Source organism: Oncorhynchus tshawytscha, linkage group LG20 (genome assembly GCF_018296145.1).
Source record: "Oncorhynchus tshawytscha isolate Ot180627B linkage group LG20, Otsh_v2.0, whole genome shotgun sequence".
In the NCBI taxonomy this organism is placed as follows: Eukaryota; Metazoa; Chordata; class Actinopteri; order Salmoniformes; family Salmonidae; genus Oncorhynchus; species Oncorhynchus tshawytscha.
Window position 1 is genome coordinate 40,352,326 of NC_056448.1, and position 18,601 is coordinate 40,370,926.

The 18,601-nt window shown below is 45.5% G+C and overlaps 1 protein-coding gene across 8 annotated transcripts in view; it reads right to left on the minus strand.

Moving 5' to 3' along the window:
* The window catches only part of LOC112236036 (cAMP-specific 3',5'-cyclic phosphodiesterase 4D-like), a 372,033-nt gene that overhangs the window by 149,980 nt on the left and 203,452 nt on the right, over positions 1–18,601 (minus strand). Inside the window, exon 1 of one of the 8 annotated variants that reach the window (XM_042302650.1) lies at positions 1–1,757. This exon is cut by the window's left edge and continues 398 nt beyond it. The exons of 5 other annotated variants lie outside the window; for them this stretch is intronic. Coding sequence is in view for 1 of the 3 variants with exons in the window: in XM_042302653.1 (XP_042158587.1) it covers positions 1,190–1,227 (38 nt within the window). In the remaining 2 variants the exon portion in view is untranslated. Of the gene's footprint in view, positions 1,758–18,601 lie in introns of those variants that run through there. 2 more of the 8 variants (XM_042302653.1, XM_042302655.1) reach the window with 2 other exon arrangements.

Here is an 18,601-nt window from a genome sequence, read left to right on the forward strand (position 1 = left end):
TTGAATTAACATGGAAAACTCATTGGATTTGCAGAGAGTCATCATCGTAAGGGCTTTTCTTCACCTTTAACCTTAATCCATTGACATGGTGATATTTTTTGTTGATTTCATGTTGAATTTACAATAATTGACAACTCAGCCAAATGTAAATAAAAACTACACGTTGAACTGACGTCTGTGCCCAGTGGCACAACACCATGGTAAATATTTGTCCAGGGTTCAGTGGTTAAGGCGAATGTGTCAATACTCAGGCATGTAAGGATCTTTCAATACCCTCCTGAAAAACAAACTCCACAGAAAAGTCTACCAGAAACCAGTCAAGTCAGGAAATCCCCTGTCTCTCTCTTTAACTGTTAGAAGGATATTCTGCAATAGTACAACAAAAGGAGAACATCTGTCTCTCCTTTTCCTGGGAAGACTTCCAACTAGGACATCAAACTCATTCCGGCACATTGCCGTGGTCTTCATCGTGAACGTCTCATCGCTGGATTCCCCCCAGAGAATTCTACCTCTCCTCTCTCTCTCAGTCGCTATCTCTTCCTCAATCACTTCATCCCTCTCATCCACCCAAGGAAATTAACACTTTTTGAGGCTTCATCTGAGTGGAGGAACAACGTTCCTTTTCCTCCAAGTGAAAGGTGAGGATTCCACTCTAACCTTAAATCCACGGGTCATTTTCCACGTTGGTGCCATGTCAAGAAAACTGCAGGTCAGCTTTTCTCTTCCTGGTTGATCACAACCTCCTGTGATGTCAATGATCCGTGGAGGCCCAGGGATGGTAGCTAACTGCTCATGGTCAGCCAGGGGTCATAGCTAACTGCTCATGTTATTGATCCTCTTAGCGTCAACAGCTTGATTAATGTTCTCTCGCTCCCTGATGGATGGGTGGACCGAACGGGTGGAGAGAAAAACCCAACCAGTCAGACGGATAGAGTTGCTAGGGAGAGCTGCGCTTCTCTCCAAAAATATCTAAAACACATTCTTCCTGCAATGGATATTTTCAATGTGTATAGTAAAGCTGTCAGGCAATTTAATGTACACCCAATCCCAGTTCAAGCCACAAAGGCAGTATGAACATACAAAAAAACTAGCAAATGGCAAGTGATCAGGAGTGAACTTTCAGTATCTTCGTTTTTGTATTGCAGCCTGGCTGATGGTGGTAGAGGTATATAATGTCTAGGTAAGATACCTCCATGGTGGTGGTGGTAGAGGTATGCCAGGTGTCATCTGAAGAAACTGTGCCTGGTCTGTGATGTCCTGTTGGTTCTCTGGACTGGCTTTCCTTCCCTGGTCATACGGCCAGACCTAGAACCAGCCGGGGGAGTTGTATGTCTAGCAACACCCAGGAGGAGAGCCCACGCGGGGGGACACCGAGCAAGAGAGACCCACTCTATTCCTGGTAGTATGTGCAGGATAAACACACACACACAGGGACTGATGCACACACTGACTCTCACACAGATGCAGGACACACTCAGACACATATACAGACACAGCACACGTTGTCTCACACCACACACAAACAACACCCCACACAAAACAAACGCCTCTCCCGCACAAAACAACTCTCTTTCTCCCTCTCTCTGTAAGACTCCACAATCCAGCTGTATGTCAGGTCCTCTTAATCCATAGCAGGATGCCTGTCTGTCTTTGTCTGGGCCCAGAGAATCTCTCTCTCTCTCTCTCCCTCTCTCGATCTCTCGCTGCGCTGCAGAGCCGGCTCCCGTCTGCAGCAGAGTGGCTGTGAGTGTGAGACTGAGGGAGTGTGTGTCTGAATGTTGGTGGAATCGTCAGTCAGAGGGGGCCTCTTTAGGGGAGATCCCTACAGGCAGCTTTTCAGGTGTCTGAGAGAGGCTATTTGGAATGACAGCTGATTAGACTGGCTGCTGTTGGTGTGTTTCAACTGACTTGTTTAACCTGTTTAAATATCTATACATGTTAGTTAGTCTTGTATATAATACATGTTTGAATATCACTTAACTGATGAAATTATCAACTAACTGGTATTCAACCAGGTATTAAGTATAAATCTAACTAACAGGTACACTCTTTAAAAAAAGTTTATATCTAGAACCTAAGAGGGTTCTTGGCTGTCCCAATAGGAGAACCCTTTGAAGAACCCTTTTTGGTTGCAGGTAGAACCCTTTTGGTTCCACGTAAAACCTACATGGAACCCAAAAGGGTTCTACCTGGAACCAAAAAGGGTTCTCCTATAGGGACAGCCAAAGAACCCTTTTGGAACCATTTGTTTCTAAGAGTGTATACATATTCAACTAAGCTAAAGACAGATAAATAAAGCACAAATAACGGAGAAACCTATTTAAAACAACAAAAGGTCATAAAAACTAGAGGAATTTTGATATAAAACCGATTAATATAAGACTGTCCGTTTAAAAATGTTGAAATGTTCAAGAGAGGTACAAGTCCAGCCCTTCTTCCAAAACAAATGAGCATTCTTCCATCAACTTAACATCTCTTCACATTCCAATCTCTTATCGTCCATTATGCATTTCCATTATTACATTTGCCTCTCCCTCCATCATCTCCTTTACTGTCAGGAATGCACCTCTAGCTATATCTCTCTATCTCTCTATTTACTATAGTCTGAACTGAACCTCGCTTGGTTCTTTTGCAGCGACACCCCAGGATGACCCTGGTGGTGCCCCAACCATGCTTTGTTCATGCCATTTTAGGACAGGGAGGAAATAGTAAACAGGCAACTTTGCAGTGATGCCTGTCTTAAGGAATGACCCATGATGCAGACAAGTTAGAGCATGTTTCAAGGTAAAGCCTGAAATATATCATGAAAAGTTATCCAGTCTCAATGTGGATGGATAAATATCTGTCTGAATATGATCTATGAAGGCTTCTTTCAGAACACACAGCCATATAATGTCAGTGAGAGTGGGTTAAGCGATCTAGTAGTGTGTTTTTTCCATAGAACAACAACAGACTTTCATCATGGCAGTGTGTGATTTATAAATTGTCGTATGATATAAAAGCCTAGGTCATAAAAAAGGTATCCACCTTTAAAAAAGGCAGTTTCGGTTTATGGGGGAAAATATGAGAGGGGCACAGACACACAAATCCTTTGGCCACAGAGTACAGACAGTTTGGCGTTGGCACAAGATACTGTATGCCCAGGCCCGAATTGCATCGGGCAAAGCACTGAGATCGAAATTGCAACCACAGCAACAGCTGCGTCTTATGCTGTGTTTTTGAATTGCTACAGTACGTGGTCTTTTTATACGGAATGACTCATTTTATGTCCCACAGAGCACCTTTAACTACAGACCCTGGACCATCAAAAGTACAGCATAGTGTAGACATGATTATTTAGGCGTCTTCAGAGGATTGCAGCACGAGCTACGGGGTTTCAACACATTGATTAGACATGGCAATCCGCTTCCTTTCAAGATTTTACGCGTCATTAACATTTCACTGGAACAGATATTCACAGCGGAACACAGAGATGGTTTCGCCTCAATGCTGTTTTTTTTTCTGTTTTTTCTGAGGCTGTGGAGATGTGGTGATGTCACATGCTCGTTTAATTTCCCTCCTCCGTCTCCTCTAGGGCTACGGATCGGGAGGGACTTTTCCAGCCCTGACCTAACGTCCATAGCTACTTCAGATGACCGTGTGCCCTAGCTGTGTTAAAACACCAACGCTCAATGTCTTGTTAGTGGACTGTCTTTACAGCGATAGAGTAATCATGTTGTTAAACCATGGAGAATATTCTGATAACATTCGAAAGGGTGTGGTTCCTTAGCCATCTGTCCAACAGGCTAGGATAATAAACTTATACATTTGTGTGTAAGCAAATGCTTCTTAATGCTTGGTTGAATTTATTAATAATGGGAGTGTCAAAGCTGATGATAAAATGAGAGGGTGGACAGCTTTCAGTGTGTGTGTGTGTGTGTGTGTGTGTGTGTGTGTGTGTGTGTGTGTGTGTGTGTGTGTGTGTGTGTGTGTGTGTGTGTGTGTGTGTGTGTGTGTGTGTGTGTGTGTGTGTGTGTGTGTGTGTGTGTGTGTGTGTCTGAGTCCATTTAAATAGGTGTATCTGTGTGCGTACGAGTTCAGTTTGAGTGTGCATGCAAGTGAATGTGTCAGTGTGTGTTGGCATGTGTCAGTGTGTGTGTGTATGTGTTCTTGTGACATATTCAATCATCAGAACTAGGGCTGGGGATATTCTCTGTCTCCTCCTGTGCTTTGTGCATTAGCCTGCATGCCTAACATAACAGCTCCTGTCTGGACAGAGGGGAAGAACACAGAGCATTGAGTAGCCTAGCCAGAGCAGGAACCGGTTCTAACCAAACCTACCCCATCAGTCCCCAGGCAACACCAAACATAAACACACACACCATCCGACTCTCACCCTGATCCCACACTCTCCGGTGGGGCCACATGTATTTAGTTTGATTCCAGAATGTTTGCAATGCTTCCCTGAATCTCAGTCAGCATCCCAAATGTTACCCAGAGGTCCCTGTCCCGCCTGGTGTAACAGAGTAGGTCCCGTCCCTGTCCCGCCTGGTGTAACAGTGCTCTACTTTTGACCAGTCCCTTTTGGATGCAGCCTTGTCCCTGGAGACAAGGCTGGCAGCTAGATCTCTACAGGGAGAGGTGGTCTTGCCAACACAGTAGCAGCAGTTGGCTTTGGTGTAACAAAGTAGGTCCTGTCCCTGTCCCGCCTGGTGTAACATAGTAGGTCCTGTCCCGCCTAGTGTAACAGAGTAGGTCCCGTCCCTGTCCCGCCTGGTGTAACATAGTAAGTCCTGTCCCTGTCCCACCTAGTGTAACAAAGTAGGTCCTGTTCTGGCCCACCTAGTGTAACAGAGTAGGTCCCGTCGCTGTCCCGCCTGGTGTAACAGAGTAGGTCCCTTCCCTGTCCCGCTTGGTAGAACAGAGTAGGTCCTGGTCCTGTCCCGCCTTTGTGTAACAGAGTAGGTCCTCTCCCTGTCCCGCCTGGTGTACCAGAGTAGGTCCCTTCCCTGTCCCGCCTAACAGAGTAGGTCCCTGTCCCGCCTGGTGGAACAGAGTAGGTCCTGTCCCTGTCCCGCTTGGTGTAACAGAGTAGGTCCCTTCCCTGTCCCGCTTGGTGTAACAGAGTAGGTCCTGGTCCTGCCTTTGTGTAACAGAGTAGGTCCTCTCACTGTCCCGCCTGGTGTACCAGAGTGTACCAGCTACTCTACTGCAACAGTAGTTTGTGGCTATGTCATATGTCAGGGTCATACTTTAACCTGTCAGGTTTCTTAGAATCTAAGCTAAGGGGCAGCAGGTAGCCTACTGGTTAGAGCATTGGGCCAGTAACTGAAAGGTTGCTGGATCAAATCCCCAAGCTGACAAGGTAAAAATCTGTAAAGGAGATAGAACAATGAATTGTCCAGTTACAGAATGAAGGGTTATCTAACTACTGAAATGTGCAATTGTTTTTCCTTGTTCTGCTAAACTTGATTGATTGATATAGATCCTTATCAAAGTGAAATGTCTTATGGTTACATTTTATTCAGCAATTACATCATGATGTACAATTGAGACTTCTGTGTTTCCTCAGACTGTTACACAGTGTGTGTGTGTGTGTGAGAGAGAGAGAGAGAGAGAGAGAGAGAGAGAGAGAGTGTGTGTGTGTGTGTGTGTGTGTGTGTGTGTGTGTGTGTGTGTGTGTGTGTGTGTGTGTGTGTGTGTGTGTGTGTGTGTGTGTGTGTGTGTGTGTGTGTGCATGTGTGCATGTGTGCGTGCATGTATGCAAGAGTGTGACTCCTTGGCCATTGACTCCTTGGCCATTGACTCCTTGGCCATTGCTCATTTTGGGTACCATCCAGCCTAGTTAAGACATTGAACATAGACAAGCCTTCTTAGGTTGCTGGATCGAATCCCCGAGCTGACAAGGTAAACATCTGTCGTTCTGCCCCTGAGCAAGGCAGTTAACCACCCACTGTCCCTGGGTGCCGAAGACGTGGATGAAGATTAAGGCAGCCCCACCACACCACTCTGATTCAGGTTGGGTTAAATGTGGAAGACACATTTCAGTTGAATTCATTCAGCTGGACAACTGACGAGGTATTCCCCTTTTCCCTTTCCCCTTTAGATGCAGTGGACCACGGTTTATCCCAATTCCCCCTTCAGTCTCCACTTCACTCCCTCATCTTCCATCTACCTTCCCCTGCTCTGAGGTCTCCCAGACATGGTTGTGTATAAATAGCCCTGTTCTGTGCTTATGTAATGGTGCCAGGCCCTGTGGAAAGGCCAAGGGTGTCTGCAGAGGGAGCTTGTCAGATACACTTCGGGGACTGCAGGGTGAAATGGGAAGATTACATGTCACGTGAGGCTGACTGTGGCATGAGGGGCCGCAGTACACACAATGCAAAAAATGATATGACTGTATCAGGGTGCTTTATAATGTGGTCATATTCATGCAGAGTATGTAATAGTCAGCTCTGTTTTAAGTTATCTACAGTGCCTTCGGAAAGAATTCAGACCCATTGACTATTTCCACATTTTGTTTGGTTTCAGCCTTATTCTAAAATTGATTATATTGTTGTTTTTCCTCGTCAATCTACACACAATACCCCCTAATGACAAAGCAAAAACAGTTTTTTAGATTCTTTAAAATAAATGTTTATTTAAAAAAAAAAATTACAATGAAATATCACGTAAGTATTCAGACCTTTTACTCAGTACTTTGTTGAAGCACCTTTGGCAGCAATTACAGCCTCAAGACTTCTTGGGTATTTTTTAAATGTTTTATTTAACCTTTATTAAACAAGGCAAGTCAGTTAAGAACAAATTCTTATTTACAATGACAGCCTACACCGGCGACGCTGGGCCAATTGTGTGCCGCCCTATGGGACTCCCAATCAGAGCCAGTTGTGATACAGCCTGGTTTTGAACCTGGTACGGCATCTGCACCACCCTCAACCTCAAGGCTCTCCAGAGGGTGGTGCAGTCTGCACAACACATCACTGGGGGCAAACTACCTGCCCTCCATGACACCTACAGCACCTGATGTCACAAATGGCCAAAAAAATCATCAAGGACAACAACCAACTGAGCCTGTTCACACCGTTACTCTCCAGAAGGCTTTGTCAGTACAGGTGCATCAAAGCTGGGACCAAGAGAATGAAAAACAGCCTCTATCTCATGGCCATCAGACTTCTAAACAGCAATCACTAACTCAGAGAGGCTGCTGCCTACATTGAGACCCAATCACTGGCCACTTTTTAATAAACGGATCACAAGTCACTTTAATTAAACAATGCCACTTTAAATATTGCAACTTTGATCATGTTTACTGTATATATCTCTATTACTCATATCACATTGTTACGTTCCCCAGTTTCTGTGTTGTGCGTTTATATGTGTTTGTGCGTATTTCAGGAAATGGCTTCCTGGATTCCCTCAAGCAGCTGATTGGTCGGCCCCATTGCAGATTGGAGCTGACCCCGCCCTCTCGTCAGGGGATACAGCTGTCTGCAATTACAGACTCCTTCTCCAGCTGTATAAAAGCCAGTGTTCCTTTGCTCAAAGAGAGTTGATGGTTATGTCCTGTGTTGGTTGGTGCTCAGAGAGAGTGTCTTTGATGGCCTGTGTTGGTTGGTGCTCAGAGAGCGTGTCTTTGATGGCCTGTGTTGGTTGTTGCTCAGAGAGCGTGTCTTTGATGGCCTGTGTTGGTTGTTGCTCAGAGAGCGTGTCTTTGATGGCCTGTGTTGGTTGTTGCTCAGAGAGCGTGTCTTTGATGGCCTGTGTTGGTTGTTGCTCAGAGAGCGTGTCTTTGATGGCCTGTGTTGGTGGTTGCTCAGAGAGCGTGTCTTTGATGGCCTGTGTTGGCTGTTGCTCAGAGAGCGTGTCTTTGATGGCCTGTGTTGGCGGTTGCTCAGAGCGTGTCTTTGATGGCGTGTCTTTGATGGCCTGTGTTGGCGGTTGCTCAGAGAGCGTGTCTTTGATGGCCTGTGTTGGCGTGTTGCTCAGGCGGTTGAGCGTGTCTTTGATGGCCTGTGTTGGCGGTTGCTCAGAGAGCGTGTCTTTGATGGCCTGTGTTGGCGGTTGAGCGTGTCTTTGATGGCCTGTGTTGGCGGTTGCTCAGAGAGCGTGTCTTTGATGGCCTGTGTTGGCGGTTGCTCAGAGAGCGTGTCTTTGATGGCCTGTGTTGGCGGTTGCTCAGAGAGCGTGTCTTTGATGGCCTGTGTTGGCGGTGTGCTGGCCAGAGAGCGTGTCTTTGATGGCCTGTGTTGGCGGTTGCTCAGAGAGCGTGTCTTTGATGGCCTGTGTTGGCGGTTGCTCAGAGAGCGTGTCTTTGATGGCCTGTGTTGGTTGTTGCTCAGAGAGCGTGTCTTTGATGGCCTGTGTTGGTTGTTGCTCAGAGAGCGTGTCTTTGATGGCCTGTGTTGGTTGTTGCTCAGACTTATAAAGTTTTTTGTAACTGGTTCTGCTGAGGTATGTTTTTGTCACAAGGACTGTTTTTGATTATTTAAATGGATTACTTACGTTAGTAATTCTGTTTTTTGTTCCTGGGGGGGAGGGGAAGGCACTTAGTATGTACTCTGTCTATGCACACTACGTAAGACCTGGGCGGACCACCCCCTGTATTTTGGTTAGTGCGCTAGGTGGTGTTAAGAATAGATAAGTAGTGGGTAGCTATGGTAGGAGAGGGGGCTCTTTAACTTTCTTTGCTTTGGTTCCATCCAGCACCTTTTCCCCAAATTACCATGTGAAGGAATAAATGCCCTGTTAATGTAAAATTATTTTTCAGTCCTCCTTACTCGCACCTACAGTCACATACCTCTTTCACTCCACGGGGAGTTAAGTGTAGCAGGGTGTTGCGTTCTCTCCAAGAGGCATGAGTAACATAATGGGGACTCATCCGGGATCCATTAAACCCACCGGACCCCGCCGCTCTCTGATTGGTGATTGAGGTGTGGTGGTAGATTGTGAGTTTGGATGACTGGTTTAGTTTGCGTGTTAAGTAGGCTGCTGTGTCCAAAATGGCTGCCTCAGCAGTCTCCCAGTTTATTGGTGCGCCCTCTGTTGTTCGGTTGGTGGTTTTGCGCTGTAGCAGACCATTATGGACTCTTCGTCCCTGAGAAAGCCCTAAAGGCTGAGCTTTTGGTGCTAGTCAGGGAGGGTACATAGTATAAAGTACAGTATCTACCTCACCTTGCCTATGCTGCTCATCCATATACTTATATGTACATATTCTCAATCATGCCTTTAGATTTGTGTGTATTAGGTAGTTGTTGGAGAATTGTTAGATATTACTGCACTGTAGGTACTAGAAGCACAAGCATTTCTCTACACTCGCATTAACATCTGCTAACCATGTGTATGGGACCAATAAGATTTGATATCCTCTCAAGCTCAGTCAGGTTGGATGGGGAGCATTACTGCACAGCTATTTTCACGTCTCTCTAGAGATTTTTGATCAGGTTCGGGCTCTGGCTGGGCCACTCAAGGACATTTAGAGACTTGTCCCGAAGCCACTCCTGCGTTGCATTGGCTGTGGGTCATTGTCCTGTTGGAAGGTGAAACTTTGCCCCAGTCGGAGGTCCTGAGCACCCTGGAGCAGGTTTTCATCAAGGATCTCTGTACTTTGCTCCGTTCCGCTTTGCCTCGATCCTGACTAGTCTCCCAGTCTCTGCCGCTGAAAAACACCCCCACAGCATGATGCTGCCACCACCATGCTTCACTGTAGTTCAATCTTGGTTTCATCAGACCAGAGAATCTTGTTTTTCATGGTCTGAGAGTCTTTAGGTGCCTTTTGGCAAACTCCAAGCGGGCCGTCATGTGCCTTTTAACTGAGGAGTGGCTTCTGTCTGGCCACTCTACCATAAAAGCCTGATTGGTGGAGTGCTGCAGAGATGGTTGTCCTTCTGGAAGGTTCTCGGAGGAACTCTAGAGCACTTCCAGAGTGCCCATCGGCTTCTTGGTCACCTCACTGACCAAGGCCCTTCTCTCCAGATTGCTCATTTTGGCCGGGTGGCCAGCACTAGGAGGAGTCTTCCATTTAAGGATAATTGAGGCCACCACTGTTTTGGGGGCCTTCAATGCTGCAGAAATATTTTGGTACCCTTCCCCAGATCTGTGCCTCAACACAATCCGGTCTCGGGGCTCTATGGACAGTTCCTTCGACCTCATGACTTGGTTTTTGCTCTGACATGCACTGTCGACTGTGGGGCCTTAGAGACAGGTGTGTGCCTTTCCAAATCATGCCCCATCAATTGAATCTACCACAGGTGGACTCCAAGTTGTTGAAACATCTCAAGGATGATCAATGGAAACAAGATGCACCTAAGCTCAATTTCGAGTCTCATAGCAAAGGGTCTGAATACTTACACTTATTTATATACAAATACATTTGCAAAAGATTCTAAACCTATTTTTGCTTTTTCATTATCTGGTATTGTGTGCAGATTGCTGAGGATTGTTTTTATTTAATCCACTTTAGAATAAGGCTGTAACCTATCAATGTGGAAAAAGTCAAGGGGTCTGAATACTTCACGAAGGCACTGTAGATAACTTTAAACAGAGCTGACTATTACATACTCTGCATGACAGATTAACAGCTGTTCTAGAAACAGTATACATTTCTATTTGAATGTTGGGTAATGTTGCATGGTCCTGAATAAACTGATAAATGGTTCTATGCCCAATAACCTGGCACACGTCTTCATATCAACTAGAGGGCCACCATTGGCCAACATACAGTCGCGGTAAGGTGTTACTTGACAGTCGTCTTGAGGTCTACCACTGCGCACCACTGACAATCATCCAAAATATAGGTACATGTAAAAGCTGTGCATAGTGTTTCACCACATGCTCAAATGGCCAGTGGAATCATGAATAATGGAGTTGTCTACCACACATTAGCAGCACCACATCAATCCCTCCCGAGGGGCCGGGACACAGGCCCTTAATCAATAGATAACGCTAAGGAGAAGTAGTGACTTGCTAGCAACCCACACTGCATGCATTATGAATGGGTGAGGACAAGGTCCAGACCCTAGTGACATTTGACTTGCCTCTGTGGCTACCGGTGACTGTGGCTATGACTACCGGTGGCTATGGGTGACTGTGGCTATGAGTACTGGTGGTTATGGGTAACTATGACTATGGGTGACTCTGACTCTGAGTGTGTGAACAGGTGTCGAGTTCAAACAGGTGCAGTTAAATACAGGTGAGTGGAGAACAGGAGGGCTTCTTAAAGAAAAACTAACAGGTCTGTGAGAGCTGGAATTCTTACTGGTTGGTAGGTGATCAAATACTTATGTCATGCAATAAAATGCAAATTAATTACTTAAAAATCATACAATGTGATTTTCTGCATTTTTGTTTTAGATTCCGTCTCTCACAGATGAAGTGTACCTATGATAAAAATTACAGACCTCTACATGCTTTGTAAGTAGGAAACACTGCCAATTTTGCAGGTTATCAAATACTTGTTCTCCCCACTGTACTTGACTCTTATCCTTGTTCATTTCCTATCATATGTCTTACTGGTTAGGTGTTACTGACAAATACAACATGCTAACTGGAGACCTTTTGTAGACCATCTCTACCATTCTCCCCCTAAAATCATCTGATTATCTTCACTCAATCATCTCAGTCCCCCTTCCGCTCGGGGAACCATAACACATCAGGAAAACGTCATGGATAACAGTTTCAGTGGACTTTTGTCATCAGCGCCCGTCTTGCGTGCAAGCCCTGCAGGGGTGATATTGACTCACCAGTCGTTACTCTACATGTGAGTGACCTACATTAGGGTCACTTCACTTTGGGTCTCTACTGACACTCCAAGGGGACCTGGCCTACATTGCCCATTTGATTTCTTTACCCTTATTATCCAGTCAATTGTTATGGTAGAAGGATTGGTTAGAGGCTGGAGACAGATTAAAAGATAGGTCTAGTGGTCTTAGCCGCTGCCTCCGGAACACATTCATCCTGCCCACTGCTATTTTAGTAACTCTACCTTTTTCCCCCTCTATCTATCCTACCCAATAAACAGCACATATTACAAACTGGGTGGTTCCAGCCCTGAATGCTGATTGGCTGAAAGCTGTGGTAAATCAGACTGTATACCATGGGTATGACAAAACATTCATTTTTACTGCTCTAATTACGTTGGTAACCAGTTTATAATAGCAATAAGGCACCTCAGGGGTTTGTGATATATGGCCAATATACGACGGCTATGGACTGTGTCCTAAGAAAAGCCCTTAGCTGTGGTATATTAGCCATATACCACACCCCCTCGAGCATTATTGCTTAATTAGAGGACTGGGACTGACTGGAGTAAAAAAATGAAACATCAACAAAAAACAGATCCACTTTCAGTTTAGTTGCAGTGTCTACTCAATGCGGTATCCATTCAATTTGGACTGACAAGCTTTGAGGGCAATAACATAATAACTAGCCAAAAACAAACCATCTGTGTGAACAGTAAGAATGTCTTGGTCTGAGAGCTACACTATAACAACAACATGGTTTGTTACCGTCAAGAGAGACTGGTTTAGAACCCGGCAGACAGAACCGTTTCAGCCTTAGACGGCTATCAAATTTCCCCAATGGCAGACATATTTATTATGCTCGAAAACTTCCCCCAAAATCCGACTCCCAGAATCCTCATGGGAGGAGCCAGAGCCGTGCCAAGTATCCAATCAACAAAGCCGTCTGGATTCCACACTACATGGCGTCAGTGGGAAAGAGACAGATGACCAGAGTGACACTGGGAGCTGAGGCCCAAATCTCTTCAACAGCCTCCTTTCCTCATCACTTGTTCATCTATTCCCACTCATCTGCAGTAGATAAATATGTTAAAGTAATACAGTAGAGACCCATCCATTCATCTCATCTATCGGTGGGTATGGGGATACAGGACGAGGTAAAAGGAGATAAGGCCATGTTAGAGAATTGGACCACAACACAAGTGAGTCGTCCATTTCAAGCCAGTACTTATTGACTGCCAAAACTATACACGGTGATCTTTTGAGAGGAATCAGTTGCCGTAATCATATAGGTAAAGAGTGGAACAATATCAGTATGTTCTTAATGTGTAGGTTTTTAACCTCAAGAGGAGCTGATATGAACTATCACAATCGAACTGGAAAAAATGTATAGGTACAACGCTTAGAATGACTACAACATTGGTAGCTTCCATTATGACATCGCAAGAAGCTATAATATCTCATTTCAGAACTTTTCCCATAAGCAATCAGGCCCGAAATTGTAATGATCTCCAATGACGGAAATGTTCCAATGAGCAGTTTTGGTACAGTAGACTGCAAATCAATAGCTCCCGTGGATACATTTCATGATCAGATGATGATGTAGCTCTAATGATGTTCAAACTCAATAGCCTTAAGTAAGTTATTTGTTCCATATATTTGATTTTGTTCCCCTGTAAGACCCTGGGACAAACTGGAAGAGGTTAGGGTTTGGCTAAACATTACACCTCCAACGCCAAACTAAAGTACAAAAAACCTTAAGAAAACATGCGTGCACACACACACACACACACACACACACACACTTTAACAATAAAAACATAACTAAAAAATGTAAAGCTGTTTCTTTCCACTTTACAGCACTATACTCTAATGCTCAGACTAAAATAAATCAGGTTCACTGTTTTACAATGCATTACAAATAAATCAACCATTGCATTACAATGCAATGCATTTAAAATAATTCAGCATTCACTGTATTACAAAGCTACTAAAATAACCTTCACTGCTTTACAACACTAACAAAATGAATCAACCTTCACTGTTTTACAACACTAACAAAAGGAATCAACCTTCACTGCTTTACAACACTAACAAAATGAATCAACCTTCACTGCTTTACAACACTAACAAAATGAATCAACCTTCACTGCTTTACAACACTAACAAAAGGAATCAACCTTCACTGCTTTACAACACTAACAAAAGGAATCAACCTTCACTGCTTTACAACACTAACAAAAGGAATCAACCTTCACTGCTTTACAACACTAACAAAAGGAATCAACCTTCACTGTTTTACAACACTAACAAAAGGAATCAACCTTCACTGTTTTACAACACTAACAAAAGGAATCAACCTTCACTGCTTTACAACACTAACAAAAGGAATCAACCTTCACTGTTTTACAACACTAACAAAAGGAATCAACCTTCACTGCTTTACAACACTAACAAAAGGAATCAACCTTCACTGCTTTACAATGTAACCTTTTCTAGCATGTGCTTCCTTAGAGCAATGTTTCCTAAGCATGGTCCTCCAGTACCCCAACCCTAGTCCTTCAGTACCCCAACCCTGGTCCTTCAGTACCCCAACAGTACCCCAACCCTGGTGCTTCAGTACCCCAACCCTGGTCCTTCAGTACCCCAACCCTGGTGCTTCAGTACCCCAACCCTGGTCCTCCAGTACCCCAACAGTACCCCAACCCTGGTCCTTCAGTACCCCAACCCTGGTCCTTCAGTACCCCAACCCTGGTCCTTCAGTACCCCAACAGTACCCCAACCCTGGTCCTTCAGTACCCCAACAGTACACCAACCCTGGTCCTTCAGTACCCCAACAGTACACCAACCCTGGTCCTTCAGTACCCCAACAGTACCCCAACCCTGGTCCTTCAGTACCCCAACAGTACACCAACCCTGGTCCTTCAGTAACCCAACAGTACCCCAACCCTGGTCCTCCAGTACCCCCAACAGTACACCAACCCTGGTCCTCCAGTACCCCAACAGTACACCAACCCTGGTCCTCCAGTACCCCAACAGTACACCAACCCTGGTCCTCCAGTACCCCAACCCTGGTGCTTCAGTACCCCAACCCTGGTCCTTCAGTACCCCAACCCTGGTCCTTCAGTACCCCAACAGTACCCCAACCCTGGTCCTTCAGTACCCCAACAGTACACCAACCCTGGTCCTTCAGTACCCCAACAGTACCCCAACCCTGGTCCTTCAGTACCCCAACAGTACACCAACCCTGGTCCTTCAGTAACCCAACAGTACCCCAACCCTGGTCCTCCAGTACCCCCAACAGTACACCAACCCTGGTCCTCCAGTACCCCCAACAGTACACCAACCCTGGTCCTCCAGTACCCCAACAGTACACCAACCCTGGTCCTCCAGTACCCCAACAGTACCCCAACCCTGGTCCTTCAGTACCCCAACAGTACACCAACCCTGGTCCTTCAGTAACCCAACAGTACACCAACCCTGGTCCTTCAGTAACCCAACAGTACACCAACCCTGGTCCTCCAGTACCCCCAACAGTACACCAACCCTTGTCCTTCAGTACCCCAACCCTGGTCCTCCAGTACCCCCAAAAGTACACCAACCCTGGTCCTCCAGTACCCCCAACAGTACCCCAACCCTGCTCCTCCAGTACTGGAAGACCAGGGTTGGGGGTACTGGAGGACCAGGGTTGGGAAACACTGACATAGAGTTTAGAGCAGGAGTTGCTTTTCTTAAGGCCAAAAGAGGTGACAGCACATCTGGCAGTATTGATATGGATTGGAGAGTGACATTACATAGAGCTAGGCCCCTGTGGTATATGGTGCAGTAATGCATGCCGACTCCCTCTATCTCCCATCTCTGGTGTGGGAGTTTAGCGTTGCATCATTTATACACAGAGAAGATAATTAAGTTGACACACACACACACATATGTACGGGCAGACACACGCACACAAGCGCAGGTGCACTGACAATAATACACAAACACACGCACACACACAAACACAGACACACACACAGGAAGTCCCTGCTCAGCCCACATGAATCATTCAGCTCTGCTCTCTGTCCCACTGTCCAGTCACTGAAAACACACTGGACCATTCCAGTGTTATTTAGTGTCTCTTACAGCACTGGTTTAGAAAATGAGACATCTACTCTCTCATTGAGGGACTTTATCAGGGCCATTCACTTCATGTCCCTCTGGTTAGAGCCATCTCTCACTGAGGGACTTTATCAGGGCCATTCACTTTATGTCCCTCTGGTTAGAGCCATCTCTCACTGAGGGACTTTATCAGGGCCATTCACTTCATGTCCCTCTGGTTAGAGCACCATAATAGAGACACCTGGAAATAAGACAGTGACAGATATGGGGTGGCAGGTAGACTAGTGGTTAGAGCATTGGACTAGTAACCGGAAGGTTGCTAGATTGAATCCCTGAGCTGACAAGGTCAAAATTGGTCGATCTGCCCCTGAACAAGGCAGTTAACCCACTGTTCCTAGGCCATCATTGCAAATAAGAATTTGTTCTTAACTGACTTGCCTATACTGATAACAAGTTCAAACAGGTGCCATTAATACAGGTAACGAGTGGAGGACAGAGGAGCCTCTTAAAGAAGAAGTTACGGGTCTGTGAGAGCCAGAAATGTTGCTTGTTTGTAGGTGACCAAATACTTATTTTCCACCATCATTTGCAAATAAATTCATTAAAAATCCTACAATGTGATTTTCTGGATTTTTTTCCCTCATTTTGTCTGTCATAGTTGAAGTGTACCTATGATGAAAATTACAGGCCTCTCATCTTTTTAAGTGGGAGAACTTGCACAATTGGTGGCTGACTAAATACTTTTTTGCCCCACTGTATATAGAAACAGGAGAACTAAACCTGAACTTTCGCCCTAGGAACTAACCCTTTCCCCAGAGGAACTAACACAAACCCCTCACCCTAGGAACTAACCCTAGCCCCTAACCCTTTGCCCTAGGAACTAACTCTAACCCTAACCCCTAGGAACTAATCCTTCGCCCTAGGAACTAACCCTTCACCCTAGGAGCTAACCCTTCGCCCTAGGAACGAACACTAACCCTCGCCCTAGGAACTAACCCTAACCCTTCACCCTAGGAGCTAACCCTTCGTCTTAGGAACGAATACTAATCCTTGCCCTAGGAACGAACCCTAGCCCCTAACCCTTTGCACTAGGAACTAACTCTAACCCTATCCCCTAGGAACTAACCCTTCGCCCTAGGAACTAACTCTAACCCTATCCCCTAGGAACTAACCCTTCGCCCTAGGAACTAACCCTTCGCCCTAGGAACGAACCCTAACCCTCGCCCTAAGAACTAACCCTAACCCCTCGCCCTAGGAACTAACCCTAACCCCTAGGAACTAACCTTAACCCTTCCCCCTAGGAACTAACCCTTGCCCTAGGAACTAACCTTAACCCTTCCCGCAAGGAACTAACCCTTCCCTGTAGGAACTAACCCTAGGAACTAACCCTTCGCTGTAGGAATTAACCCTTTTCTGTAGGAACTAACCCTAGGAGCTAACCCTTCGCTGTAGGAACTAACCCTTTTCTGTAGGAACTAACCCTAGGAGCTAACCCTTCGCTGTAGGAACTAACCCTTTTCTGTAGGAACTAACCCTAGGAGCTAACCCTTCGCTGTAGGAACTAACCCTAGGAACTAACCCTTCGCTGTAGGAACTAACCCTAGGAACTAACCCTTCGCTGTAGGAACTAACCCTTCGCTCTAGGAACTAACCCTAGGAACTAACCCTTCACTGTAGGAACTAACCCTTCGCTGTAGGAACTAACCCTAGGAACTAACCCTAGGAACTAACCCGTCGCTGTAGAAACTAATGCTTTCCTGTAGGAACTAACCCTTTGCTGTAGGAACTAACCCTAGAAACTAAGCCTTCACTGTAGGAACTAACCCTAGGAACTAACCCTTCGCTGTAGGAACTAACCCTTCACTGTAGGAACTAACCCTAGGAACTAACCCTAGGAACTAACCCTTCACTGTAGGAACTAACCCTAGGAACCAACCCTAGGAACTAACGCTTCACTGTAGGAACTAGCCCTAGAAACTAACCCTTCGCTGTAGGAACTAACCCTTCACTGTAGGAACTTACCCTAGGAACTACATGTAGATTTGAAACACATGGATATACAAATTAGGGCCTATGGTAGTAGCACCAGCTTGCCCTCAGATATCCTTGTGAAATTTTGCCGTATTGCTTACACTTGTCCAATAAATCAGAGCTAAACAAGTGGGTAGAGGCTAGATGTTGTTTCTAAACAGGGCCAACATGATTCTAGACAAGGCCAACATGTCTCTAAACAAGGCCAACACATTTCTAGAAAGGGACAACACATTTCTAGACAAGGCCAACACATTTCTAGACAAGGCCAACACATTTCTAGACAAGGCCAACACATTTCTAGACAAGGCCAACACATTTCTAGACAAGGCCAACATGTTTCTAAACAAGGACAACACATTTCTAAACAAAGCCAACACGTTTCTAGACAGGGCCAACACGTTTCTAGACAGGGCCAACACGTTTCTAGACAAGGCCAACACATTTCTAGACAGGGCCAACACATTTCTTGACAGGGCCAACACATTTCTAGACAAGGCCAACACATTTCTAGACAGGGCCAACACATTTCTAGACAGGGCCAACACATTTCTTGACAGGGCCAACACGTTTCTAGACAAGGCCAACACATTTCTAGACAGGGCCAACACATTTCTTGACAGGGCCAACACATTTCTAGACAAGGCCAACACATTTCTAGACAAGGCCAACACATTTCTAAACAAAGCCAACACGTTTCTAGACAAGGCCAACACATTTCTAGACAGGGCCAACAAATTTCTAGACAGGGCCAA